Genomic DNA, 25,480 nt, shown 5'->3' with positions numbered 1-25,480 from the left:
TTCCACTTTGCTGTGAGATTTCAGGTTCACCTCCTCTCACACTGTGGGCTGTGGAGCCCCACGGCCACAGAAAGTGGCTGTTGCTCCTCTCGCCCCTGTACTTCCTTCTGAGAATTTGTGGGGAGGGGCTTCCTCTGCTGGTGTGATGCTGACCCACCTGCCCTCCTCCACAGCCGCAGGTTTTAGGGCTCTCTGAGCATCTTCCTTCCCCCCCCATTTCCAGTGTATTTCTATGAGAACATCTTTAGTACCCCAATGGCCTTTCCCGGACCTCAGTCACCAGATATGTTCCCCTCCAAGATCTCTTTCCTCCCTCCCTTCTTTCCCTCCTCCCTTTCCCCCTCTTTCCTTCATTCACTCCTTCCTTCCTTTCTTTCCTCTCTCCCTCCCTCACCCTTCCCTGCTTCCTTCCTCTCTTCATTCCCACCTAACTCTGCCAAAGGCAGGTTTGGCCAGTCTCGCTGGGCTCATCGTCATGTTCCCATACCACCCTCCTCACTGGCACTGTGGCAGCAGGTGAAACTTCTTAGAGCAGGAGCAGATAATCATCATTGTTGGGGCAAACCCCAGGCAGTGCCCTTTGACTTTTGGCTTGGACTAACGGGGATTGGGGGGGGGGTGGGGGTGGTAAATGGTCAGAAGCAGCCCTTGGCTGGCTGCCTCCCATTGAAGCCCTGCCCTGCGCAGTGGCCACTCCCTCTAATCAACACATTCCTGAGTGTGGGTGGAGACATGTCCACTCTTCATCCTCTGGACCCAGGTCAGTCAGTGGCTTGACGTGTGGAATGAGCCAAAAGACACCATCTGGGTGCCCAGGCTGGGGCCAGGTCTCTGAGGAGAAGGTCAAGGGTGGTGTCTTTCCTTGTTCAGAGACCCAGCCTGGGCGTCAGGAGGTTGGGTCCCACTGGCAGCGAGACCACTGCCTGGGCATGACGTCAGCCTCTTTCTTTCCCCCTCTGAGCCTCCTGTGAAGGGGGGTAACGTCCCTGCCCTGCTGTCTTCCCAGGGCCCTTGGCAGGAGCTGTGGGGGGCATTTGGCCAGTCCACGTGGGCTGTGGGGAGAGGGCTAGGAGGGCCCAGGCTGAGCCTGCAGGCTTGGGGAGCTTTGGGATGCCTTTGACCTCTCCCAGAGTTCTCGAGGGCAGTTCTGTGCTTGGCAGAAAAGGGGTGAGGTGGGTAAGGGGGCAATAAGGCCAGCAAGAGAAAGACTGATATGCCATGTGACCTCGGCCACGTGATGTTCGGCCCGGAAGGGAAGGACTGCAGTGGACTAAGCTGGGACCGGCCCAAGCCGACCCCGGCCCTGAGACCCCAGCAGCTCAGACAGCCCTGCAGGAGGAGAGCCACCCAGCCATCATGACCCAGCTCCAGCGGGTGGTCAGCTCTCTGTCACATCGGCCAACACGCATGTGGCATGTGTTGTCCCCAGTCCTCGTGACCGGCCCTGCCGGTGTGACCATCTAAGAGCCTGGGCTCCCAAAGCTGTGTGGGACTGCTCAGGGCCTGTGGTGACCTTGCGACAGGCGGAGGAGTGAGGTCCCCACCAGCAGGCAGGCTAACGGCCGTCTCCCACCTCTCTCCCTCCCCGGTTTTGCTCTCCTAGATTTGCATCTTCATTGGTGAGACCTTGCTTTTCTCCAACTGGGCCATCACAGCAGACATCCTGATGGTGAGCGACCCAAGGCTGGCCGGGACCCTGCCTCTGTCACTGGTGGGCCTGGCTAGAGGCGGGCTTCTTCCAAAGCCATGGGAGCTGTGGGAAATGGGAGAGCTCAGTTTTCTGGAAGGAAGTTGGTTTGGCTGTGTGTATGTAGACTGGATTGGAGAGGGAAGAGCGTTGGGGAGGGGAGGCCAGGGAGAAAGGAACAGACGTGCTAGCGGCTGGCCAGGGACGCTGGCGGCTCATGGGGACCATGGAGCCATGAGAGCAGAGAGAGGACCTCCCTGTGTGATGAGGCCCATCACCTGTCTGGGCTAGGTTTCTGTGCCCTCGACGCCCTCAAGGCTCCATCGCTGTGACTGTCTCCGTGACTGTCAGAGCCCGGTGGGGGATGGGGACAGGGAAGCGCCAGCTGAGTGTCTGTGTTGTTGACGGCTCTGTCAAAGACTGTTTACAGGGAGGTCAGCAACAGACACCGGCCTTGGACCAGCTGGGGCCGACACAGCCACCCAGACAAAGCCGCTCAGTCCCAGAGAGGCTGCCTGGGTCAGTGCAGGGTCAGTTGGCCAGTCACAGATGAGTTGGGGCCTGGAGAGAGGGGAGAAAGGCATGGCTGACTGTGCTGAGGTCTGTGTGGGGGTCCGGGCTGGCACTGGCCTAAGGGGCCATGCCCATTGGTACAATGGGTGCCAGCACCCATGGGAGTTGGAGGGACCGCCTAACTGGCCCCCATATCCTGAGGCTCCCCACCTAGTCCCCTTGTCTTCCTTCTTTGCCCCAGAGCGGGCACCTGGTGCCAAGCTTAGGGGCTCTGGGGCATCATGTTGAGGAGAAGGAGGAAAGTGCTTAGGAGGAGGACCAGCTTTGTCTCTGCAGAGGTGGCACACACATAAGCCCTCCTTCGAGGTTTGGGGTTAGGAGGCCGGGTCTGGCTGCAGGCCTGCTGGGGGGGGGGGCAGGAATGTGCCCGGCCCCTGCTCCCCTGGCACAGGGGAGAGACACAAGATGGCACAGGGTGTTTCTGCTGCTGCTGAGCCAGATTCTGTTGTAGGGAGGGCAAGCTGGCTGGCCAGGCTGGGAGATGTTGGGGGAAGTGTAGGCCCTGGCATCGCTGGCCCCAAAGGCTTGGCCCATGGAGGAATGTAGGTGTGGCTGAAGAAGGCTCTAGGGATGGGGAGATTAGGGATGGGGGCAGGGAGGAGGGCAGTGGGGACAATGGGAGGAAGGAAGTGTCAGGGTTTGGTGCATTCCTGGGGAGGGGGCAGCTTCCTGCCAGGCTGTCTTTTCCATCAACTCAGCCTGTCCATCCCCCCCGCTCCTCCCTCCCTGGGGTCCCCCCATCCTAACGCTCTGGGCCAGGGAAGGAGGGGCCAGTGGGGTGAGGGGCCCATGGTCTGACTGGAGAAAGCATCCCAGATGAGGTCCTCGGGGCTCCCAGCTCCAAAGGTGCCCTGGCCTCTTCACTCCCCTCTGCTTCCCTGAGCTGCCTCCCTGGAGCCTCCACTGCGAGCTGCTGCCCGGGCAGACCACCCACTCTGCAGGAGGCTGCTCCCACAGAGCCCAGCTTGACTTAGCAGGCTCCCAGGTTCCCAGAAAGCCTTGTCCATATTCTCCTCATCAGTCACTGGCCGGCCCCACCCCAGGGACTCCACCCCACAAGGCTTTCCATGGAAAGGGGAAAGTCCATCTGGGTCTCATCCCTTTCCAGTTTGAAGGTCCTCAGGGGCATGAGCCAGGCTTCCTCTGCCTACATCCAGGCCCATGGGGCCTGCAGAGAAGGAGATGCCGTGGCCTCAGCCAGGGCCCTCTGGCACTGGAGGGGCGCCTCTCAGGGAGGCCAAGCTGCCCTCCCCCTCCCACCCCCCACCGTAGACACTCAGAAAGCAAAGCAAGGAGAGGGGAGGGGTCGTGGGGCACAGGCAGGTGGTGGCTGGGGGAGGGATTGAGGCACCTCTGACTTTGGGGGAGGCGGGACCCAGAAGCCTGAGGGGTGCTGGCTGACCTGGCCTCCCTGCCTCCCCGCAGTACGTGGTCATCCCCACTCGCCGAGCGACTGCCGTGGCTCTCCAGAGTTTCACCTCTCACCTGCTGGGAGATGCGGGCAGTCCGTATCTCGTTGGCTTCGTGAGTACCACGCACAGGAGCTGGGGCCAAGGGCACATCCCGGGGAGCCTGCTTCCCTGACCCAGGCCCAGGACCTGAGCACACCTGAGGGTGGGTGCTGAGGGCAGGGGGCCACACAGGGCGCAAAGCTCTCCTGTCTGCTCAGTGCCCTGGCTCCTTTGTCCGGCTTCCATCCCTGAGAGGTGCCTGTAGTGGTGGTGGGTGGGGAGCTTCCCTAGATGGGGCCAGTGCTCAGGGGGATGCGGCCCAGAAGGGTGTGGCTGCTGGGACCAGACCATGGAGGTGGGAGACCCAGGATGCTGGACAGTGCTGAGGAGGGCAGGCAGTCAGATAGACTCAGGGAGGCAGCAGGGGTGTGTGTGTGTGTGTGTGTGTGTGTGTGTGTGTGTGTGTGTGTGTGTGTGTGTGTGAGAGAGAGAGAGAGATAGCCTCAAGGCACTGTGGATACTTTTGGGGGGAGGGTCCCAGAGAAGGCCTCTGCTCTTTGTGTGGGGAGGGCAGCCTGAATGGGCCCCAGCCCTGCAGGAATGAGGAGATAAGCCCCACTCCCAGCCTCTCAAGCAGGACAAGACCTGGGGAAGGGGCTGCTTGGGAGGCTGGGAGGGAGAAGGGTAGTGGCCAGGCTGCTGGATGGAGGTGCTGAGCCTCCTTCCCCCTCCCCTCCTCTGCAGATCTCTGACCTGATCCGACAGAGCACCCGGGAGTCCCCGCTCTGGGAGTTCCTCGGCCTGGGCTATGCTCTCATGCTCTGCCCCTTCGTGGTGGTCCTGGGGGGAATGTTCTTTCTTGCCACCGCCCTCTTCTTCCTCAGCGACCGGGCCAAGGCCGAGCAGCAGTAAGTGGCTGGGGCCAGGGGCAGGGATGGAATGCGGGATGGCCTGGGGGTGGGGCTCTGGGCTCAGCCCAGGGAGCCTCCCCACCCTGCCACCCTGCTGGGCAGCCAGGCTCCAGGCCAGGCCACTGCCCCGTTTCCAGGCATCGAACTCCACATGGTCTCTAGACTGGAGCCCTTTCCCCAGGGCTTTCAAGGACTAGGCCCAGAGGCCCCTTTGTGGGTGGGCCAAGCCTTTGCCAGAGCTCCTTGGCAGCACACAGTGGGCGGACAGGAGCTGTGTCCACCCTCAGCCTCCTGGGGCTGCAGGAACGTGGCCATCCCTACTTGCCCTCATCCCACTGTCCATGCCAAGGACGACCACTGCGCAAAGGGCTGCAAGGAAGCAGATGGAGTGGACAGGGACGCCATGAGGGAACCAGGAGCCAGACTTGGGCAGTCCGAGGGTCTGCTAGTCAATATTAGCCTGTTAGCCCAAGGTAGTCAGTCAGTGGCAGGTACACCGTGTTCCTCAGGCATCCTCTTCCCAGAAGCCCCCAGGGCCCAGCCCACTGCCACCCCAATTGTGTTTTCCAGCCTGATGGGCACATGGGCATCTTCTCTGAATCGTTCCTGTGGCATGGTGCTGCCTGGGTTCAAGACCGTCAGGCACTTGCAGGATGAAGGAAAAGTCATCTTTATTTGTCTGGCCAGTGAGAGTTGGGGAGGAGGGAGGAGCCTGCCAAGGACAGGCCTCGGTTTCCCCAGTTATAAAACAATCAGATGAGTCTGTCTCCAAGGTTGTTTTGAGCTCTGAAGATCTGGGAATCCAGGGAGGGAAGAATCAGTTGGTTTCCTGGACAGGAATGGTGTTCCTATGGAAATGGCCAAGGAGGAGAGAGACCCTGCCATAGTGGTCGGGCTGGGCCTCAGGGCTCAGCAGTGGTCCTTCCAACCAGCAGCCCACAGACCCTGGGCACTCCATCAACGCTCAGAGCAGGCAGGGACTCTCCCATGCATGAAGGGCAATGAATGCCAGAGGCAGGGAAGCAAGCCTCCTTAGCACAAGGGGACCCGCTAGACATGGACAGGCTGGCAGGCTCCTCTGCTCCACTTGGTGCCATGAGTGTTGGCAAATGCTTCTACTGTGCCCAGCGCCGGGTTCTGTCTGGGAGCCACCTGTTGGCTCTAGGAGCTCATCCTTGGAGCCACTGAGACCAGGGCATGGGCTGGGGCTGGTTCCTGGTGTATGTTAGCTGTGATCCTCGGGCTCCATGAAGCACCCGGGCTCCTCAGGCCCCAGCTGGGCCATCTGTCGGTGCCAGGCAGAGTGGACAACAGAGGAGGATGGTTGTCTGAGGCAGATGGGAGCCTTGCCAGCCATGACAAGGGACTCAAAAAGCCAGCAGAGAGAGGCAGCTGTGGAGGGCTCAGAAAGCCAACGGAAAAGTAGGCAGCACTTGTGGATTCTTGAACAGGCGAGGGACATCACTTGGGGAGAGCAAGTTGTGCGGGGGAGGGATCAGAGTGGGGAGACACCTAATGACAGCCAGTGTTTCTGGAGCACTTTCTTAAAGGGTTTGCAAAGTGCTTGACAGGATCTCAGCTGAGCCTCTCCACAGCCTGGGAGTGGGGTGCAGATGAGGAAACTGAGGTAGACCAAGGAGCAGGGACTTGCCCAGGGTCACACAGCTAGGAAAGTGTCTGAGGTAGGACTCCTGGTCTAGCCAGGGCTCTGTCCTCTGTTGGTCCCAGGAGAACTGAGGGCCTGAAGCAGGAGGGGACCAAAGGGGCCATAGACCAGAGATATCTCAGAGACACAAATGGGGAGGGGGAGGGGGAGTTAAGGGGGCCTGGCAGAGGCCTGAGAAGAGGCATTTTGGGAGCCGTGGAGGAAATGGGGCCATAGGGTGCAGACAGCTCTGGGGCGAAGGCTGGAAAGGGAGGGAGGGTCTCTCAAAGGGCCTTCTCTAGAGCAGAAGGGAGACTGCCCTTGCTTGTGAGGGGCAAAGACATCTGGGGGGAAGGAGGTGGGGGGAGGGCTGCAGGCCTGGAGAGCAGGGGGCCCAACATGAAGAGACTTCTGTTCAGGGCCTGGGCAGAGAGGGACGGCAGCCACACCCAGGCGTGCCCTGGCTGGTGCAGACACACAGACACACCGGAGCTGGCCCAGGGTTTTTGAGGGCCCTGAGTGCGACAGGGACTTTTCTGGAGTCACCCCTGGGGGGATGAGGCATACTGGACCTTTCTCGCCCTCACACCGGAGAGGGCTAGGGCAGGTCTTGGTGGCCTGGGCTTGCAGAGAAGCCCCCAACCTGACTCCAGAGCAGGTTGGGGGTGGTACAGGGCTCAGGAGCCAGCCAGGGCCCAGGGCGAGGGCCCCCCTCATCCTCTGCTCTTGGTCATTCCCCCTGCAGGGGCCCTCGGGAGTTAGCAAGCTGAGTGTGGGACGGGGCCACCTCCGGCCAGCCGGTGGTGGTGTCCAGGTAAAGGGCAGCTTTGCTCCTCGGGGGGGCTGCTTGGCGTCCTTGGGTTCCGCCTCCCCGCCGCTGACCTGGGCCCTGCTGGGGCTGCCCTGGCACCTGCCGCCCCCTGCACCGGGATGGGTTAGTTAGGAGCTATTCCCAAGGCCAGCCAGGAGGGGTGAGTAGGCATGGCACTGCCAAGAGGCATGGGGCAGCTTGCTTCCTGCGCCCCACCTTCCCAGGCAGGACGGGGCAGGGCTGGGGCTGCGGCTTCGGCTGGCATGCTGGACACAAGAAGGGGAAGGCTGGATCCCTGCACGAAAGGCCTTTCCCCTCCATCTGGGGAGATGGTGGTGGGGCAGCCTGGTGCAGGGTAAGTCTTTGGGACCTGGAGTGTCATCCCCCTCTCTGAGTCTGCTTCTCCATCTGTAAAATGGGCACAATAACACTCTGACCAGTTGCCCCTTGAGGCTGTGTGGGTTTGACATCACCCATTAATTACGGTGGATGTTTGTGTGTTGGGTGGGGAGGGCAGGACACCCGAGGTGCTGAGGAAGGCTGCAGCCGTCCAGGCTGGCGGTGTCTACTCCCCCACAGCCCTTCACTGCTGTCTGTCTCCCTTCTTCTCTCCCTTTATCTCCCCTCCCTCTCCCCTTTCTCTCTGACCCTTCCACAATGTCCTGCCTCCTTCCAATGTCCCCCCACCCCCATGTCCTTTGCTCAGGGCGGGAGGGGGGGCCTCTGGTTTGACTCCTAACATGCTTCTCTGTTCCTCAGCCTTGATCCCAGACCTTCCCATCTCAGTTGCTCCCAGAAAGGAGTTCTCAGTTCCCCTCATCTGCCTCCTTCACCCGGCCCTCAGTGACCTCCTTCCTTCCACCCCGCTCCCTCCATGCAGCTCAGTCTCCCTGGCCTGGCTGCCCAGACACAGCACAGAGACACAGGGAAAACCATGGGAATGTGGCAGGGGGGCTCCCAAACTGGCCCTATGAAGCCCCGGTCAGACTGAGTGCCAGACGAGCCTGCGGGGTGGCCTCTGTCCACTTCCAAGCCCTCTGGGCTCTGTGAGGGCCCCCTGCACCTGCCCCCCACCCTGGGGCCAAGCCCGGCAGCGCCCGGTCCATCCATCCTGAGCCTTCTCCCCTGTAGGCTCAGGTGCCACCCGCAGCCCCTGATTCTGGCTCTGGGCTCAGGGCCAGATGAAGTCACAGGCCCAGATTCTGAGCCGGGCGGAAGTTCGGTCACTGAGTCCAATGCCCTCATTTTAGGGATGAGGAAACCGAGGCCTGCAGTGAAGCAAAGGCCCAGGGTCACTCAGTGACACAGTGACAACAGGACCCTGACCCCCAATTCAGAGCTCTTTAGCCTGTGCCCGAGGTGCTGCCAAGCTGGGCTCAAAGACCCCGGGCCCTCCTCTCTCTCTCTGTATGTGTGCAGGTGTGAGTGTGTGTGTGCACACTGTGTGTACGTGGGGGGTCCCAGGGCTTGCTGCCCTGGCCCCCTGACACCCCCCTCTTCTCCAGGGTGAATCAGCTGATGATGCCCCCAGCGTCTGTGAAAGTCTGAACGAGGTAAGTAGGGGCATCCTTGGGGGGTCTCCCAGGTGGGACTCTCATAAGGGTTGATGCTCAGGGTCACGACTGCTAGTTGATAGAGTGCTGGGCCTGGAGCCAGAAGGATCTGAGTTAAAATCCTGCCTCAGACACTGGGCAAGTCACATGTTAAGAGACGCCGTGTGCTAAGCGCTTTATAAATATGCTCTCAGTTGACCTCACAACAACCAGGAAAGCAGATCCCTATTTTACAGTTGAGGTAACTGAGGCCAACAGGAGTCAAATGACTTCTTTCCCCTGGAATTCGGTCAGATCCTAGATGCAGAGCCGGAAGGCCCAGCACAGCCAGGCTGGTTTTGAGCTGGCCTTGACTGGAGGGCAGTGGGTCTTCCTGGGGGTGTCTGGGGTCCTCTCCCCCCATCCCAGCCTCTCCCGTGTGCCCAGCCTGTGCTTGGTACCAAGACAGAAAGGAGCCTGGCCTTGCCCTCAGGGGGCTTCTGTTCTCCCAGGCTGCTTAGCCGTCTCTCCCCTAGTTTCTGGTGGCCAGCCCCTTCTCTCAACATGAAACCTGCAGAGGTGGGTTTTACTCAAGAAGCCTGAACAGGGCCCTGCAGACCCCCACAGTGGTGCAAGAACAAAGCAGGGTTTGGGGCAGGGGGGCCAGAGAGAGGCCTGGAGCTGGAGGTGACCCAGGAGAACCTTCCCCTCCAGATGAGGATGCCTGGGCCCAGTGAGGCAGCAATTTGCGCAAACTCACACAGGGGGCAGTGCCAGAAGTGGGGCTTGAGCCCAAGTCCTTGGGCTCTGGAGGGACTTCTCCTCCTGGGAGGCCAGAGCCCCTCCTGCCTCCTTCCATCAGCCCCCGGCAGTGATGGCAGCAGCTCACAGGAACGGTTCAGGGATCTCTGCCTTTCCTCATTGCTGTCCAAATGCAGGCCCACCCAGCAAACGGCCTGACCTGGGGGTTGTCGCCAGACCGTAGGCCCTGCGGGACAGCCCAGCCTCTCTCCCTTGTCCAGCATCCTCCATCCTGGACACCGTGAGGCTGGCGACTCCAGCTCACAATCTGCTGAGAAGCAAGGGGACGGGCGTCCTCCCTGAGCTCGCGGCAAAGCCTTGGCCTTCTTGGGCCAAGACACATCCCTCCTGGGCACCCCCTGAGAGGAGGTCCTGCTTTCTGAGAACCACAGCCTCATCCCCCACCTTCCTCCCTTCCCTCTCTCCAGGTGTCCTGGGAGCAAGAAATGATGAGCAGTCTGGGCCCTGGAGCAGCCACCGTGGCCCTGCCCTGTCCAAAAAAGGAGATGGAGTGGTTTCAGTGGGCAGGGCAGGGAGCCAGGATCAAGCCTACTTTGGTCTAAGGCCCCCGGCCCCCTGCCTGCGACCCAAAGCCAAAGGCAGGAAGGCAGTTGGGAAGAGAAACAGGCCACCGGGACTCAGCCATGCAGGGCAGTGTGATGGGTACAGGACAGAGTGACCTGTGGCTCTGGGCCACAGACACGTTGGCCAAGACATTCAGAGATGGGATGCTTTCAGAGGAAGCCCCCCCACCCCCAGCCCAGGCCTTTGCTGTGTGGCAGGAGATGCCGCTGACAGAGACAAACGGAGGGGTCCCCCCACGGACACACACTTCACGTGCTACATAGGGCCGTGTATGAATGTGTGTACATGGCCAATAGGTGCAGCGCTGTCTTTCCAAAGAAGCTGTCCTGGGACCCAGCCCAGCTGACTGGGCCAGCCTGGCTCCACGGCTGCTGACCCCCAGCCCCTGGCAGTCCCAGGAAGCTGCTATCCCCCGGGTCCACGTGGATGACTTCATTTTCTAGTGTTTCCAAAGGAGAGGGTCAGTGGTCTCGGCCCGCTGGACCAGGAGGAGCTGGTGGGGATGAAAGGGCCGAATCTTGAGCTGCTCCAGGCTTCTGGGATCCTCCCTGCCCCTCCCCCATCCCCGCTTCATCTCCCTTGCATCTTAGCCTGGATCTGATGGACCTCATGGGATCTCCTCTCACGTCCCAGTTTTAGGGAGGTGTAAATGGAGGCCAGTGTTGGGAAGCCACCTTGTCTGATGTCCCTCGGCCGGCTGGTGCCGGCTCCGAGACCAGGACTGGATCTCCTGCTTGTGAAGTAGGGCAGCATGCCCGGTGCTCTTCAGGGAAGGGGGTGTGTGTGTCACATCTGCCACTTAGTAGGAGCAAGGTCGGGGGCTTGAGGCTGGTAGCAGGCGGCTGTCACTGGGGAGGAGCTGATGGAAGCTGCCCCCCCGCCCATGGGGCCAAGGCCATCCCCCACACCCCCATGCCTACCTTCGAGACGGCAAACCGTCAGGCGGGCAAGGACCGTGTGCCTCGAGCCTGGCCGGGGGTCCTGCCCTGCTTTGGGAGGACCTCCTCTCTCCCCCCACGCCGTTTCCTGGCAGAGGAATTTCCCAAATTTCAGTCACTTTCGGGAACTGAAGCTGAGCTTTGCCAGGGGGTCAGGGTCCCTTCCTGGGGAGGGGCTGGCAGGAAGTTTAGCCTGGTCTCCAATGCCCCAGCTTGTCCCCACACCAGCAGAGATTTGGGGCCCTGGCCGAGTCAGCTGGCTCGGGCAGACACCCTGTTCCGAGCTGGGCCGGGATTGACCCTGACCCTTGAGAGAGACGCAGACAACAGCGTGTGGCCTCCAGAGGGCTAGCACAGCCAGCAGGCATTTAGGAAGCCTGCTGTGTGCCTGCCACTGTGCTGGGGAAAGGGGGGAGGGATTGGAGCCTCGTGGGGAGAACTCTTTCCCCCAGGGCCAGATGTGCTGCTGAGTGGCCCCCCCCCCCTTCCTGGCTTCTCACGGGCCCTGGGGCCAGCATATCCCAAGCTCTGTGCCCATCCAGGGAACCCCCTCCTCACTTCGTCGTTTCCTGGCAGAGTGGGGAGGGCAGGCCATGAAGCGGCAGCCACAGCCAAATCAGGATGGCGGGGCTTAGCTGTGACCTTTCCTCCACCATCTCCCCCAACAGACGCTTTGTCCTTTTGGCAGCAGTCAGGGTGGGGAGGCCCCCCTGAGATACCAGGTGTTCCCAGCCAGAAAGAGCGTAGCTACCCCCGCAGTCAGTAACGGGGCATCATCCCCCTCTGCAAGTGTCTCCCCCCCACCCCCAGCTCCCTGGACTTCATGGAACCAAAGGTAGTGAACCAGGTAGAGACAGCACATCCACCCTGCTTCCTGGACTTTGTGCCTGGGGGTGTGTGTGTGTCCGTCTTGTTCTGTCAGGACCCCAACACCCACACTCACTTACTTGGAAGGTCACACCTGCCTCTGCGAGGGACAAGCACCCCACCCCCATCCCCACCTCAGCAGGGTCCCTGGGGAGGCTGCGGGCCTGAAGGACCTCCCATCATGCTTCTAATACCCAGTTTTGTTTGTTTTGGGGGGTGGGGTGGGAGGAGAGACAAGAACACCCACCCCAGGGCTGCCACACCCTAGGCCCTGAGGTCTAAGGCCTCCTGTCCCTGCTGCAGTCCTGTTCAGCCTCTCCTTAGGGGCGGCCTCCTGAGGAAAGCTGCTGGATCCCTTCTATGGCCCTATCTGGGGGGGGGGTGACCCCTGGGTTTGCTGGTCCCAGATGGTTGGCAAACTGCCCTGCACCTCAAATCCCATGGGAGGTGCAGGCAGACAGCACAGGTGGGCCCTGGGCCTCCCCCCCTTCCCCTCGCCAGCCTTGGCCATGGGTGCCTGCAGGGCCAAGCTTTCTTGTCGTACAAGAACCCGGATTCAAGGTTTCCTGACTTCTTTCAGGGAGCAGAACGGCTGTCCGATTTTCTAGAGCAGCCAGGACTGTGAATGGATCTCAGAGGATGAGTGCAAAGTCAACCAGCGACCTTTATGTAAATTAATAAACCTATTTAAGGCCACACACTGGTCAGCGTTGGCTTCCTTGGGGGTGGGGTGATGCCACACCAGTACCCCACGGTCACCTGGTATGCCCCACCTGAAGGGAGGGCCTGGGCAGCCCCCCCAAAGTGCAATGGGGTCTCCCCTGCCCCTGCCATGGCTGGTCTGCTCAGGGAGGAGCAAGGAGGCCCCCTGAGGGGCCACTGGTCAGCCTCTATCTCCATGGGGGGGTGGAGAATTCCCTCTGGAATCGTGGCCAGGCCCTGAGCTCCTTCGGGCTGCAAGCCGTGACCCCCTTCCTGGAGGGAGGGGCATGATGACCCAGACTTGGGATATGGCTGAGAAATGGGGACCTGAGGCCCACATCGGCAGCTAATCCTGCACCAAACAGGCCCAGCCTTGTCCTATCAACCCCACCTCCCACGGCACACATGCCATGTGCCGTGGGCCTGGCCTGTGCCTGATGGGCTGGCCACCCAGCTGTCCCATCCCCCTCTGGCCTCAGGCAAGGCCTCCAGGAAACACATGGTGGTCCTGGGGCACAGGACCCCGGACCTACTGTTCTGGCCTTTGGCCTACCTCCTTGCTGCCCCTGCTTTCCCACCTGGCACCCAACCCCTTCAGCCAGAGGCTCCAGCTTGCTCCCCCCCTCAAGCTGCGCTCAAACACAGCCCCCACATGGCGCCTCTCCTGAGCCCCTTTCCAATAACCTCAAGGAGGGGCACAATTAGAAGCTGGAGAAGGGGCTCCTGACCAGGGAGGAGGAGAGCCCCTGGGCCACACACCTGAGAACTCTGCTGCCCACAAAGCCTGACTGAGCCCTGGGGCCAGGAAGAGGCAGGTTTTATTGGATTGGGTATAAAAATAGAGTCTCTGGTATGTGCAGAGCGCCAGGCGGCCCGCTCACTTGCTGCTACCCTCGGGCCCTGGCTTCTTCCGCAGCCTGGCCTTGGGGCCGCCGCTGCCTCTCCCGGGTGGCAGTTTGGCCTTTTTCACCAGGGGGGTGGCTGGGGGAGCAGCATCCAGCCCATCCTTCCTCTTCCCAACCCGGAGTTTCTTCCTGCGCCCCTCAGAGCCTGGTGCCCCGTTCACCGTGGCCTGCGGCCTTGAGACCTTGGTCTGGTCTGAGGCAGGGGTCCCTGAAGGTGACTGGGGGCCCTCCCCAGTACCATTCACCCCAGGCCCAGGCAGCATCCAGCGCTGCTTTGATTTTCTCCTCCTCTTCCTCTTCCTCTGCCCTGCCCTCTCTGCGGTGGTGGCAGCAGTGGCAGGGGCATCCTCGCTGCCCTGGGGGGCTGCTGGCTCCTCCTGGCGCCTCCTGCGCTTCTTGGTTTCGGGGAGGAAGCCTTTCTTCCGCTTCCGTCTCGCCGGCTCCTCAGAGGCCCTGGCTGCATCCTGGTTCTGAGAGGCCCTGACCTTCTCCTCCTTAGGACGCCTGTAAGGGAGCATGCCAGGGTCAGGGCCCTGCGGGGAGCCACTGTCCCCAGACACTCCCCCGGCCCCTAGGTACATACGGGACACCCAGCAGCTTCAGGGCCTGCCAGATGAGGTCGGACAGGCGGCCCGTGGTGCCCAAGTGGTCACTCTGCCGCAGGGTCTGCAGCATGGCCAGGGGGGCCTCCAGGCTTGTGGGCAGCTTCTGTGGAGATGAGGAAGACCCATGGCTGCAGGTGGAGAGACCCCACCCCACGGCAGGCAGGGAACCGACAGAAGCTCCCCCCGCCGGGGGCAGAATGAGCAGCCTCCAGGGGGCAGGAGAGGGGGGCCCAGCCAGGAGTCAGATTGAGGGGGAGTCCCAGACCCCCCCCCCAAGAAGAGGCCTCCTCACCTCCTCCTTCACGATCTTGATGAGGAAGATGAGGAGCTCCAAGGCCTTGAACATTTTGAGGTGGGTGCTTTTGTTCATGGCCTTACCCACCATTCTCAGACTCTGAGGGAAGAGAGAGCCATGCAGCGGCTGCCCAGGGTGCTCACGGGGAGTCTCCCAGGGGATGCAGAGAAGGCCATGTGGCCTCCCAGGGCACTAACGGGGAGTGTTAGCAGGGACGTGAAGAGGGCCACGTGGCCTCCAGGGCACTGACAGGGAGTGGCGCAGGGGGCCACGTGGCCCCTCAGGGCACCGACAGGGAGTGGTGCAGGGGGCCACATGGCCCCTCAGGCCACTGACAGGGAGTGGCACAGGGGGCCACGTGGCCTCCCAGGGCACTAATGGGGAGTCCCTGTCTCGAGCCTCCCGGGGGTGGGGGAAGTGCTGCATAGCTCACATACCTCAGTGGTCTGCCTGACACTGTCCCCAATCAGCTCCCGCCAGGCTGAGCCCTCCAGGGACCGCCTCAGCTCCCGCATCTGCAAGGCCTTCAGGAGCATCAAGCAAGCCTGGGCCTGAAAGGTCACAAAGAAGAGCCTGTGTTCCCGGTGGTCACCAGCCATGGATGCCTGGGCTGGCTGCTCCCTCCCCCCTAAGGAGGCTGCAGAAGGGCCCGCCCCTAGCCCAGGCCGAGTCCAAAGATGAGGCCAATTTGTATCAGAAACACAGACATACTGCTGACCCTTTGGGTTTGTGACCCCGGCTCAGGCCCCAGGCCTCTCTGGGAGTGGGCACGGCTGTAGGTCTAAGGCCCTTTGGACCTTCTGCAATCAATGCATGGGGACGAGCTTGTCTCGGGACCCAACAAGGGATAACCAGAGGGGTCCCAAGCCAGCCCCTGTCCTGTGAGGCCAACACTGAGGGCAGCCACATGACCCATCTAGTGCCCGCGGCCAGCCCAGCCACGAGCCCCTCACTGCACGAAGCCAACTGGTCCTGCTGGTCAGTGACGCCGCCCACCTAAACTAAAGCAAAGCTTGATGTAAACCGAGACAGTGACCCAGCAGGGAAGACGGGGCCGAGACCCCGCTGCCCACCAGCCGAGAAGCAGGCACGGGCGGTGGGCCACTGCCCAGTGCCCAGCAGAGCCCCAAGGGCCAGCCAAGGCAGGAGCCTCCCCCCACCCCGGGCCAGCCCTGAGTCTTACCTGGTGGTAATGCCGGGCTCCGGTTGTGACAAACGGGAGGATGACGGGGACCAGCTGCTGGCAGATCATCTGTGGGGAGGGCCAATAGCCCCTGACCACACTGCCCCGGCCAGTCCAGACGCCTCCCCCACCTTCCCCTGTCACTGTACTCCTAGAAGGGGCCACCTGGGACCCCTGGTCCTGCTGTTAATGGGCAGGTCCCCCGCACCCCCGAGCAGTACGGGCTGGGAGGGGCAGCACGGAGATCATGGGGGCCATGACCCCGGCTCTCTGGGTCTGTTTCTACTTCTGAAACAAGCAGGAGGAAGGAGGAAGCCGCAGCATCCACACTTACAGGGTGGCGGGTGAAGAGGTCCACAAACATGGCAGCTGTGAGGGGGCTGTTCCGCTTGGACAGGAAGCCAGTCAGTGCCTCGGTGTACAGCTGTGTCACTCGGGCCAGGTCCAGGCAGCTGGAGCCCTGCAGGAGCACAGGAGTGGCCACTGGAGCGGGGCACGCAGGGGGCGTCAGGCCCCACCCCGTCGTGTGATGATAGGATCTGAAGTGTTTTTCTGGCCACTGCCCCCGAGGCTGAGAGCCAGGGGGTCTTGAACGCCACCTCCTGGTAATGGGGCCTATGCAAGTCTCCCCTCGCCCCAGCTCTGTCTTCCCAGGGGAACAAGGAGGGAGTTTCACCTCCACTTGTGGGGGGAGGGTGGCCTTCATGGCGGGGCTCACCTCTGCTTGGGGCGGGGTGCTGGCTTTCCGCTGCTTCTTTGGGGACAGGGCAGCTGGTGGCTTGGCAGTGTTCCCCTTCAGGACCCGGAGCAGGTAGAGGGAGGCACTGAGGGTATGAGGGTGGAGAGCAGACTCAGGCCCCCCCACCCCACACTGGCCTCGGAGGGCTCAGACCCACCCCCACCCACTGGCCTCCTCTGCGGCCTCCTTACCTGAAGTGGTAGAGGGCGACGGTGGAGTCCACCTGGCGGCTAGCCCGCTGCACCAGACGCTCCAGCATAGCATGGATGTCCTCAGCCTGGTTCGCCACACTATGGCAGTACTGCTTGGCCCGGCACAGTTGGTTCCTACCAGGGCAGGGGGGAGATTGGGAGCGTCACTGCCAGGGAGCGCCTTGCAACCCAGAGCAACGAGGAGGCTCGGTGGGGACCTGACCCCTAAGCGTTACCTCCAGATGCACCGTACCCCATACCCCCCACCGTCCTCAAGGCAGGCCTTTGGTGCCAGGCGCGCACTCACGTGAAGATGTCCGCTGTCTTGCGCAGGAAGTCCTGCTCCTGCTTGGCGGAGTCGCAGCTCATGCTCCGCTCGATGACGGCCAGCAGGGGTTCAACCAGCTCCAGAACCAGTGGGTTTTCAGGCTGCTTGGTCAGGAACCCCTCCACCAGGTCCAGAACCTGAGAGGTCAGAGCAGTGGGAGGCTGTCCCCTGGGCCCCCCCAATTAGGGCCCCCCCCCGACCCCAGCCACTGCCCCCCACCCCTCTGGGGGCTCCCCCAGGACCCCACCCGGCCGCACCTTGATCTTAAAGTCACAGCGAAGGTTCTTTTCCTTCTGCACCTTGTCTTTCTCCTGCTTCTTGGCCTGTGCCCGCAGCTTCTGTTCCGCAAACAGGCTGGAGAGGCGCGCGTCTAGTGCCATCATGGCGTCATCATCCAGTTCCTCGCTGCTGCTCTCACCGTCGGCATCCTGGGGGCAAGGGAGCCGCTGCTGGGGAGGGGGAGGCCCAGGGCCCTACCCAGCTGATGGGGGTGGGGTGGGGGGGCAGCAACCCCTGCCTACACCAGACTGCTGGGGGAGGTGGGGCTCACACCCACCAGAGGCCGGCCCCAGGCTCACCATGCCCGGGATTCATGGCTAGGCCAGCCAGGGTCCCAGGCCCCAGCCTCCTGACTCACCAGCGCCTTCCCGGCCTGAAGCACGTCCATCAGCCGCTGCCGGAAACCACTGTCCACCTCCCCGTCTTCGTCCTCACTCCCGTCGCTGTCTGAGCCGTCCTCATCCTCGTCACTGGCCAAGTCCTCCTCGCTCTCATCCTGCGATGTTGGCCCGGCTTGGTCCTGACTCCGCCCCTCCCCGCTCACTCGTCACCGACCCCTGACGCCCACTCCCTGGTTCCTACCTCCCCAGCTGTGGCTGGCCTCTTCTGGCCGGACTCCTCCGTGACCACCACCGCCCCGTCCTCCTCCTGATCAGGGTCCAGCACCTGCAGACCAAGCAGGGGACAGGGTGACTTCCCAGGTGGGGCGCCTTGGCCCCTCTCCCAAGCCAGGCTGGAACACCCGGACCGAGCCCCTGGCCCCACTCACATCCAGGATCAACTGCAGGGCCCGCCGGTTCAGGTGCGGGCAGATGCGGGCGAACACGCTGCGAGAGACCTGGCGCATGAGGCGGCTAGGCTGGGACAGCAGCGCCAGCAGGATCTCCACCATCACCTCCACCCACTGGGGCTCCTCCGTGCCTGCCAAGAAAGGCCCAGCATGGACAGTGAGCCACACTGGCCCAACTTTTACGTGGCCTCCTCTCACCAGGCGAAGACACAGGCCTGAGGGCCCGTCAACTGCAATGGCCAGGGCCGCCAGACTCCGGAAGGGCCTTGGCTAACTGTCCTGCTGCCCAGGGACATTAGAGGGGGACAGAGGGCTCCTCTGGGACCACAGCCCATCCTGGGCACATTAGAGGGGAGCAGCGGAGCTCCTCTGGGACCACAGCCCATCCTGTGCACATTAGAGGGGAGTAGGGGGGCTTCTCTGGGACAATAGCCTGCCCTGAGGACATCATACGGGGCAGGGGGCTCCTCTGGGACCCCGCCCTAGTGCCCTGGCCTCACCAGCTGCTGCCTTCTTGGCCTTCTTATCCAGGGCTTTCTCGATGCAGCTCTGCAGGTCACTCAACAGGTCAACACACTCACTGGGAGCCTGGAGGGAAGGAGAGGAGGGGAGCTGGGATCCCTGGGCCCCCCTCCCTGGGGTGGCCTAGATCTAGGGCTATTTCCTCCCGCCCGGCTAGCCCAAGCCCCAGCTTGGACAGAAGTGCAAGCCCAGAGAAGGAGAGAGGCCAGTCAAAGGTCGGAGGTGAGGCATCTTTTGGACTTTCGCTAACCTCCCCAGGGCAGACTGACTCATTCCTGCCCTCCCCATCCCCAGTACTGGGGTGTGTAGCCTCACTGCCTGACCTCTGAGCCTCAATCTCCTCATCTACACAATGGGGCTAACGCCAGCCCCACCTCCCAGGGTCGCTGGTGGGCTGTGTGCTCACTGCCTGCAGGGGGAGGGAGGTCAGCAGGACCAGCGGAGGAGGGATGTCCCTGGAGGGAGGCATGGGGTAGCCCGCACCTATGCACCTTGAAAAGGTGGATGCCCACCAGGAGCAGGAGCTGCTGGAAGGCTGTGATCTCAGCCACGCGGCTGTCCTTGACCCGCTGCTGCAGGCGATCTGCGGACTGCAACATCCTGCAGAGAGGAGTGGAGGGGAAGGGTCAGCCAGGCCCCGCAGAGGGCCAGCCCACACCCAGCCAGGCCACCAGGCTCACCGGTCCCAGGCAGCCTTCTCCTTGGCAGTGAAGGGCTTCACGGGCCGGACGTTCTTACTGTGGGACAGCAGGAGGTCCGCATACTGCACCAGGTGCTGGGTCCAGAGCTGGCCATCTGCCATCACGCCGTGGCCGACCTTCCCTTTGGGCAGGCTTGGCACCGCCTCGGGGGCTTCTCCCAGCAAGGGGAGGGAGTTCAGGGTCTGCAGCAAACTGGTGAAGCAGGCCAGCATCATGCTACACAGCCCAGAACCCACCCCAGGCCTAGACCCCCTGCTGCGGGCCTCTGCCACTTCCTAGCCCCGTGACCTCAGGACCAGCATTTTAATGCTGAGACTCAGTTTCTTCATCTGGCCCTTCTCATTACCAGCCTCCAAAGGCAGCTCTCACTGTGGTTCAATGACCACTATTTATTAAGCACTGACTGGAGCTGGGGATGCGGAGAGGTAGAGGGTCAAGGCAGGGGCATGTTAGGGGATGCTAGGAAGAACCTCGAGGGAGGCGCCAGGGAGCCAGCCAAGCTCCTGGGGCACCAGTGACCCGGTCCAAGGCCCTTTCTCTGCATCACCAGAGGGAGAAGCAGCCCTGTCTGGTAGCCATGTGGGGAGGGGGGGGGGCGTGGCTGTTCTAAATGGGAGGTGGGGGCTGGGACCCAGGAGGCAAAGGGGCCCTCTGGGCAGGGTGGGAGCGAGGCTCAGGCAGGGCACATGGGGGGGGTGGTCCCCTTATGGCCCCCCTCGCTTGGCAGATGGAGCTCACCAATGCTGGTTAAGTGACCTGCCCAAGCCCAGGCACAAGGCCTCACCTGTTGGGGGTGGACCCACCTAAAAAAGGAGCTCCCAGAGGCATCTCTGGTCTCACTGTCCAGCGGCACACAGACTTGCTCCTCTGACTCAGGAATGTCCTTGCAAGGTTTCTTTGTCTCAAAGAATGAATGAAAAAAGCAGAACCTGCGGGGATGGGGAGAGCCGTGACTGGAAGCAGAGGCAGTGTCAGGGGGGATGGGCCCAAGGGGCACAGGCCCAGGGCACGGATGCCCCACGCCCACTTCTCTCTTCCCTGGTGGACTGGAGGGGCTGGGCCAGATGGCTCCAAGCTCCCGCGGGGTCCCGGAATCAGGGTCTAAGGATGGCTCCCATCCCTCCCCAGCTTTCCTCATTCCCGGGTGGCTGGCTCCCAGCCTAGTCTTAGGCCCTCCTTCCACCGCCATGCCACTGACCCAGAGAGGAATGGAAGTAGACAAGTGTGGTCAGGCCAAGCCTGGCTCTGCCCACACAAGCCCTCCTCCCTGGAACTCCAACCAGGTCACACAATGGCCATTTGGGTACCCTCCCCTCAGTACCGTAAGTGCAGGCCCTTGGCAGGCTAAACTGCTGGACAATCAGCTAGGTCCCTGGGAGCTAGTGTTACTATCCCTGGTCAAGCCTCTAAACCAGGAAGACCTGGGGTCAGGCCCTGACTGACCCAACCTTGCCACAGAGGAGATGCTACCCTGCCTTGGTGAAGGGAGTGTGCTCGTTTGGGAGTCCCCTGACCATCCCTCCCACACAGGATCGTGGATTTAGAATGGGGCCCTGGGGGTCATCCAGTGGAACCAGTCTCATCTGATGGATGAGAAAAGGGAGGCCCAGAGGACTAAGGGCCAGCCACGGTCCCACGGATGCTCTGTGGTGGGTCTGGACCCTGCATTTAAGGCTCCTGACTTGCATGCACTCCCCTTCCCCACCCAGGGCTGCGTCCCAGCAGGGCCCCCCCAGCTCTCCCACCTGGCTATGCCCATGACGAAGGCCTCATCCTTCGTCACCTGGGCATTCTCCACAATGCTGGCCAGTCTCTGGATAAGCCACTTCCGCAAGCGAAACACAGACTTCTCGGCCCTGGGGGAGACACGGACGGGTTGGTGCCGGTGGCCCGGCTCCCAGCTGGCCCCTGGCAGTGCCGCCGTGGCTCCTCTCATGGGGCGCCCAGGCCCACCCCAGCACTCACGCTGCCACACGCCCGCTTTCGTCTTCCGCGGCGTTCTTCTTTTGGCGGCTTGTGCTGAACTCGAGGCAGCTGCTGAGGTCGGGCCGCAGAAACGTGTCCTGCAGCCAGCGGCTGTAGCACCTCAGTGCCTCTGGCTGTAGGTGTTTCACCACTGGCCACAGGCTGGGCACCACCGGGTAGCCCTGGTTTGTGAGGGAGGAGAAGGCCACCAGCACAGCCAGCTGCTTGTCGGGGTCTGCGCAGCCCTCCAGGAAGGAGCCCACGTACTTCTCCATCTCCGGGGCGAACTTGAATCTTGAAGGGAGCTGGAGGCGGAGGGCGATCAGGGAGGGACTGTCGTGGCTCTCAGGGCCCCCTCCCGGCCCTAGCGGCCCGGCTCTGTACCCTCCGCTCCCCCCACATCCCGAAGCATGAGTCGACGCCTACCTGAGCTGAGAGCACATGGTCTCCGTATCGACGCATCACTTCTCCACGGAGGACCATGCGGAGTTGCTCCACGGACAGCAAGGGCAGGGCACTGCCCAGCAGGCGGAAGGCCGTGTAACTGGGGAGGGATGAGGGCATCAAAGGCTACTACTGCTCGGGAGGTTCGCTCTCCCCCACCCCCCCCCGACATCCTTCGATCTCAGTGAAGCTCGCTTGGTCTAATGACTTTTGGGACCCGCTCGCCCAGGCACTGAGACCACGTGAGGTGGTAAAGACGCCACATTAACACAGCCCTTCAATGCTGGCATGGTTGGCTAGGGAAGCGCTGGGGAGAAGGAAGCCTGTACCTGCCAGGCCCGGAGTGCTCCTCAAGAAGCCCCTCCTCCACCACACCCTTCCAGAAGAGCTCAAAGGCGCCCTCCTGCAGGGCGATGCGGATGAGATCCAAGCCCACAGGGGGCAGCACCTTCTCCTTCTTCACAGACTTAGCCGCAATATTCAGAACTTCCACCAACCTAGAGGAGTTTGAAAATAAGTGGGAAAGTAAACAAGTTCTCAATCCGGGTTGGGAATCCCGACTCTAGTCCAAGCCATTCATCTGACAGATTTGGAAACCAAGGGCCCAAGAAAAGAAGAAAGGGATTGCCCAAGCTCACATGGTCAGTAACCGCTGGGGTTTCACCCAGGATTCTGCCTCACAACCTGCACAGCTGGTGCCTGATAAAGCCAGGGAGGGCAGCTCAGAGCTTCAGACACCAGCCGGGCCACACCTCTCAGGGTCTCTCCGCTCCTTTCCAGGCTAACGTCTGGAATGCTGAGGCCAGGAGCTGAACCTGGAAGAATGCTGGGGACTTGGGTGTCTCTTCTCGGCAAAGGGTCAGAAAACACCTGCCCTGTCTCCCCGGGTAGGCAGCTGCGGCCCTACACTCCTCACCTGCCCTCTGAGCTGAACCTAACTGGTGTGTGCTGGGGCTGGGAGCATGGCCCAACTCTCCCTCCCAGACCCAGGCCAGGCTGGCCAATGCTCCACCCACAACCAGCCAAACCTGGGGATGGTCTCCTTGGTGACCACAGAAGCTGAGCCCAGCAGCTTCTTCAGTTTCTTGGGCTGCAGGACACCTGGGAACCTCTGGAGCCCCACCAGGAGGAGCTGAAGCTGCTCAGGGGTGCTGAAGGCCAAGGTGAAGTCAGCCTGGAGGACGCTGAACAGGACCTCCTTGAACACAGGCTCTGGGATCTGTGTAGGGAAGAGGAAGCAAGGCTGACAGAGGGTGCTCCCAAGGGAAGGCGCCTCACCACCCACTTAAACGTGTCTGCCCGTCTTCCCCAGAGGCCTGAGATGGTCCCCTAGAACTCCCCCTCTGACCCCAGCCAGGTCAGTCAATCCATCCTGAATCTGTAGGCCTCAGCTTTCTTCTCTGGAAATTGATGGCCCCCTCCAGCTGTGGACCTCAGCTACTGTGGTCCTGGTTGTGGGAGCACCCAGGAGGCATTTCTCCAGCCCTACCTCTGAGAGGATGTCTACCAGCGTACGGTGAGGCAGGTCCCGAAGGTGGTTTCGGTGTTGAGCCAGGGTCTGCAGAAGCTGGACAGCTTCCACTAGTACCTTGTGGTCCTGGGTAGGGAAGCAGCACAGACATGTGTTGAGAAGGTGGGCAGTGTGTGGAGATGAGTGAGAGCATGTGCGTGCATGTGTGTGTGTGTGCATGTGTGTGTGTGTGTGCGCGCGCACGCGTGCGCGCAGGAACGAGGCCCTAATCTAGGTCCCAAGGGAGTAGCCAGTGAGAAATGCCAAGGAAGGCAGGGACCAAAAAACACCCAGGGACCAGCCCAGCCTCTGATGGCCCAGCCCAGGGTCCACTCTCCCCCAGGAGCCCAGATGCTGCTGAAAGCAGCCCAGGTCAGGTTTACCTTTATCAGGCGGCCCGACTGAAACAGCGCTAAGACCCCAAAGAAGTTCCCAAAGGCGGCTCTCCGTGAGAGCTTCTGGAAAAGACATTCCGGAGGGCAATGAGTCCTCCAACACACTTTCAGGCAAGCCCTGAGAGGTTCTTTACAACTAGTGCAACTGACTGGGCAAGTCACTGGCCCCTGGGAGCCTCAGTTTCCACATCTCTAAGATGGAGTACTGGCCGTGAGCTGCTGCTCCCGCCGAGCCCCACCTCCAGGGAGCACAATTCAGCTACCTGTTCAGGCTGCTGCTGCATAAGATCCTCCCCTCACTTGTAGCCCCTAAAGCGGCAGCAGCACCAGCTCTACCCCAGGGTCAGGAAGCAGGCAGAGGACTCCAAGGACCTTGGCAGTGGAGCAGAGCCCGGGACGTGGGGACGCCAGCCCGGGAATCTGAGGAGGGAATCTGGGCAGAAGAGGGAATGGGGCCCACCCTGAGCATCCGACTCACCTTCTTCTGCAGGTCGTGCTTTTCTCTTATCTGCTCCAAGACACCATGCAAAGGGACGTCCTCTAAGACCTGTAACACCTAGGAGGGTGCCCAGCTGGCTTAAGCGCCATGACCTCGGGGGTTCCCCGACCCCTGATCCAGACTCTCACATGCTGAGCCGCTGGTGGGCCTCAAACCCGGGTGGGTGGGCCCTGGGTGGGCCCCGCCCCTCCCAACCTTCCCCATCCCTCTCCACAGAGCCTCCCACCCTCCTCCCACTCTGGCCCCCCTGGACCGGCTGAGGTCACTCAGCCCTGAGCAGTCAGAACACTGACAGCGGCCCCAGGACCCGGAGGGTGAGGGCCTCCCGCCCAGCCAAAGCCCCCTCCTCACCTGGCTCAGGGCCAGGCTGAAGCCTGGCCTCGCTGCCTCCCGGGTGGCTCCCAGGCCCTCGATGAGCCGCTTCAAGGCGTACTGGAGCTCGGCCTCCTGCAGGGAGAGGGAGAATAAGGCCGGGGCTCCCAGGGGTAGATCCCGCAGCCCCTCAACGTGCCCCTGTGGGCGCTCCCGCACCCCCCCTACCCCCCGCACCTGGGGGCTCCTGCAGCCCCCTCCTCCCGCCCCTGGGATCCCACCCAGCCCCGCACCTGGGGGCGCTCCCGCAGACGCTCCACCAGCGCCGCCGTGGCCGCCAGCCGCTCCTCCTGGGCCGGCTTGGCGATGCCCCAGAACAGGTCCAGGAAGTCCCGGCTCTGCTGCAGCAGCGGCGCCGCCGAGGCCGAGGCCGAGGCCTCCGAGGCCGAGGCCTCCGCCCCCCGCGGCCCCACGCGCCGCGTCCGCCATCGCCGCCTCCTCCTCCTCCTCCTCCTCAATCGCCTGCTCCGCCACCTCGACAGGCTGCAGCTCGGCCTCCTCCTCCTCCGCCGCCGCCGCCGCCGCCCGAGATCCCCGCGTGCCCCTCGCGCCCCGTAAGCTCCGAGTCCCAGCCATGCTGCGCAGCGCTCCCAAATGACCCACGTGCTTCCCCGGGGCCGACTGCGCCACACTACTTCCGGGGCACGGCGCCATTGCGCCTGCGCGCTGGGGGCGGGACGGCGGGGCCGAACTACGACTGCGCGCGGAGGGGCGGGGCGGGACCGATACGAGCGCTGCCGGCTCAGCGCCTGTGCGCCCGAGGTCAGTTCTGCGCTTGTGCGCCCGGCGTGGGCGGGGCCGGAGTGAGGAGGGGGTGCCCTTCCCCTCCTCCCCATTCCCTCCCTGCTCCACCGTCCTTTCCCTGGGGAGGAGGTCCAGGGGAAGAACCCGGGTTTGAGTCCCTGCAGCTCTGCAGCTCCGCATCCGCGGCCACCCGGGCAAGCCCCTGTGTCCCCCCTCCGTCAGACTGGGGAGGAGGCATCCCCGCAGCACTCAAGTTCGAGCTTGAAGGGAGGCGATCTGCACCAGCGGAGGGAGTGCGCACTGCCAGCAATAATAGCAGCAGCCAGCATTCTTACGGTGCTTTGGGGACCCTCCCGACCGCCTGGGGAAGGAGGTGCTGTTACTTCCACACTTGCAGTTGAGGAAACCGAGGCAATCCGAGAGCAGCGTGTCTTGCTTAGGATGAGCCAGAGGCCATCAGCACCGCGCCAGCGCGCAGGGCGGGCTCACACACACATCCTAAGGCGGGAT

The 25,480-nt window shown here is 62.4% G+C and overlaps 2 protein-coding genes across 4 annotated transcripts in view; one reads left to right on the top strand and one right to left on the bottom strand.

Annotated features, from left to right (window-relative positions):
• The window catches only part of SPNS2 (SPNS lysolipid transporter 2, sphingosine-1-phosphate), a 50,435-nt gene extending 37,938 nt beyond the window's left edge, over positions 1–12,497 (top strand). Inside the window, exons 9-13 of one of the 2 annotated variants that reach the window (XM_020964668.2) lie at positions 1,604–1,669; positions 3,686–3,784; positions 4,456–4,619; positions 8,584–8,631; positions 9,840–12,497. In XM_020964668.2, the coding sequence (XP_020820327.1) occupies positions 1,604–1,669; positions 3,686–3,784; positions 4,456–4,619; positions 8,584–8,626 (372 nt within the window). In that variant the 3' untranslated portion in view covers positions 8,627–8,631; positions 9,840–12,497. Of the gene's footprint in view, positions 1–1,603; positions 1,670–3,685; positions 3,785–4,455; positions 4,620–5,192; positions 5,390–8,583; positions 8,632–9,839 lie in introns of those variants that run through there. The other variant, XM_078147703.1, reaches the window with a different exon arrangement.
• An 806-nt stretch (positions 12,498–13,303) lies between these two features.
• On the bottom strand, positions 13,304–24,905 carry MYBBP1A (MYB binding protein 1a). Of its 2 annotated transcripts, XM_078147702.1 has the most exons (28): positions 24,635–24,905; positions 24,460–24,603; positions 24,206–24,301; positions 23,834–23,911; positions 23,344–23,418; positions 22,940–23,047; positions 22,479–22,669; positions 21,780–21,947; positions 21,433–21,550; positions 21,007–21,311; positions 20,787–20,897; positions 19,845–19,970; positions 19,021–19,233; positions 18,832–18,940; positions 18,319–18,406; positions 17,798–17,949; positions 17,611–17,694; positions 17,387–17,524; positions 17,007–17,177; positions 16,729–16,886; positions 16,422–16,556; positions 16,210–16,315; positions 15,826–15,951; positions 15,492–15,560; positions 14,746–14,859; positions 14,306–14,407; positions 13,992–14,116; positions 13,304–13,912 (listed from the first exon to the last, which is right to left on the bottom strand). In XM_078147702.1, exons 1-28 carry the CDS (start codon positions 24,878–24,880, stop codon positions 13,381–13,383), a joined length of 4,188 nt encoding a protein of 1,395 aa, XP_078003828.1. In that variant the 5' UTR covers positions 24,881–24,905; the 3' UTR covers positions 13,304–13,380. The 2 variants fall into 2 exon arrangements, with proteins under 2 accessions (XP_078003828.1, XP_078003827.1); XM_078147701.1 differs by lacking the exons at positions 23,834–23,911; positions 24,206–24,301; positions 24,460–24,603; positions 24,635–24,905 and adding an exon at positions 23,619–23,804.
• Between the last annotated feature and the right edge of the window lie 575 nt (positions 24,906–25,480).

The sequence above is a fragment of the Phascolarctos cinereus genome, unplaced genomic scaffold (genome assembly GCF_003287225.1).
Source record: "Phascolarctos cinereus isolate Bilbo 61053 unplaced genomic scaffold, phaCin_HiC Scaffold_7;HRSCAF=346, whole genome shotgun sequence".
NCBI lineage: Eukaryota > Metazoa > Chordata > Mammalia > Diprotodontia > Phascolarctidae > Phascolarctos > Phascolarctos cinereus.
Note: the sequence above shows the minus strand (reverse complement) of the source record. Positions and strands in the feature narration are given on the sequence as shown.

What these genes read in the sequence shown, in the direction of transcription:
- MYBBP1A (XM_078147702.1), bottom strand. Translation starts at nt 24,880, where the DNA reads ATGGCGCCGTGCCCCGGAAGTAGTGTGGCGCAGTCGGCCCCGGGGAAG. An exon ending in AGCACGACCTGCAGAAGAAG is followed by an intron (nt 23,419 to 23,833) that starts GTGAGTCGGATG and finishes TGTCTTTTCCAG; the next exon opens with AAGCTCTCACGGAGAGCCGC. An exon ending in GAGAAGGCTGCCTGGGACCG is followed by an intron (nt 18,941 to 19,020) that starts GTGAGCCTGGTG and finishes TCCTCTCTGCAG; the next exon opens with GATGTTGCAGTCCGCAGATC.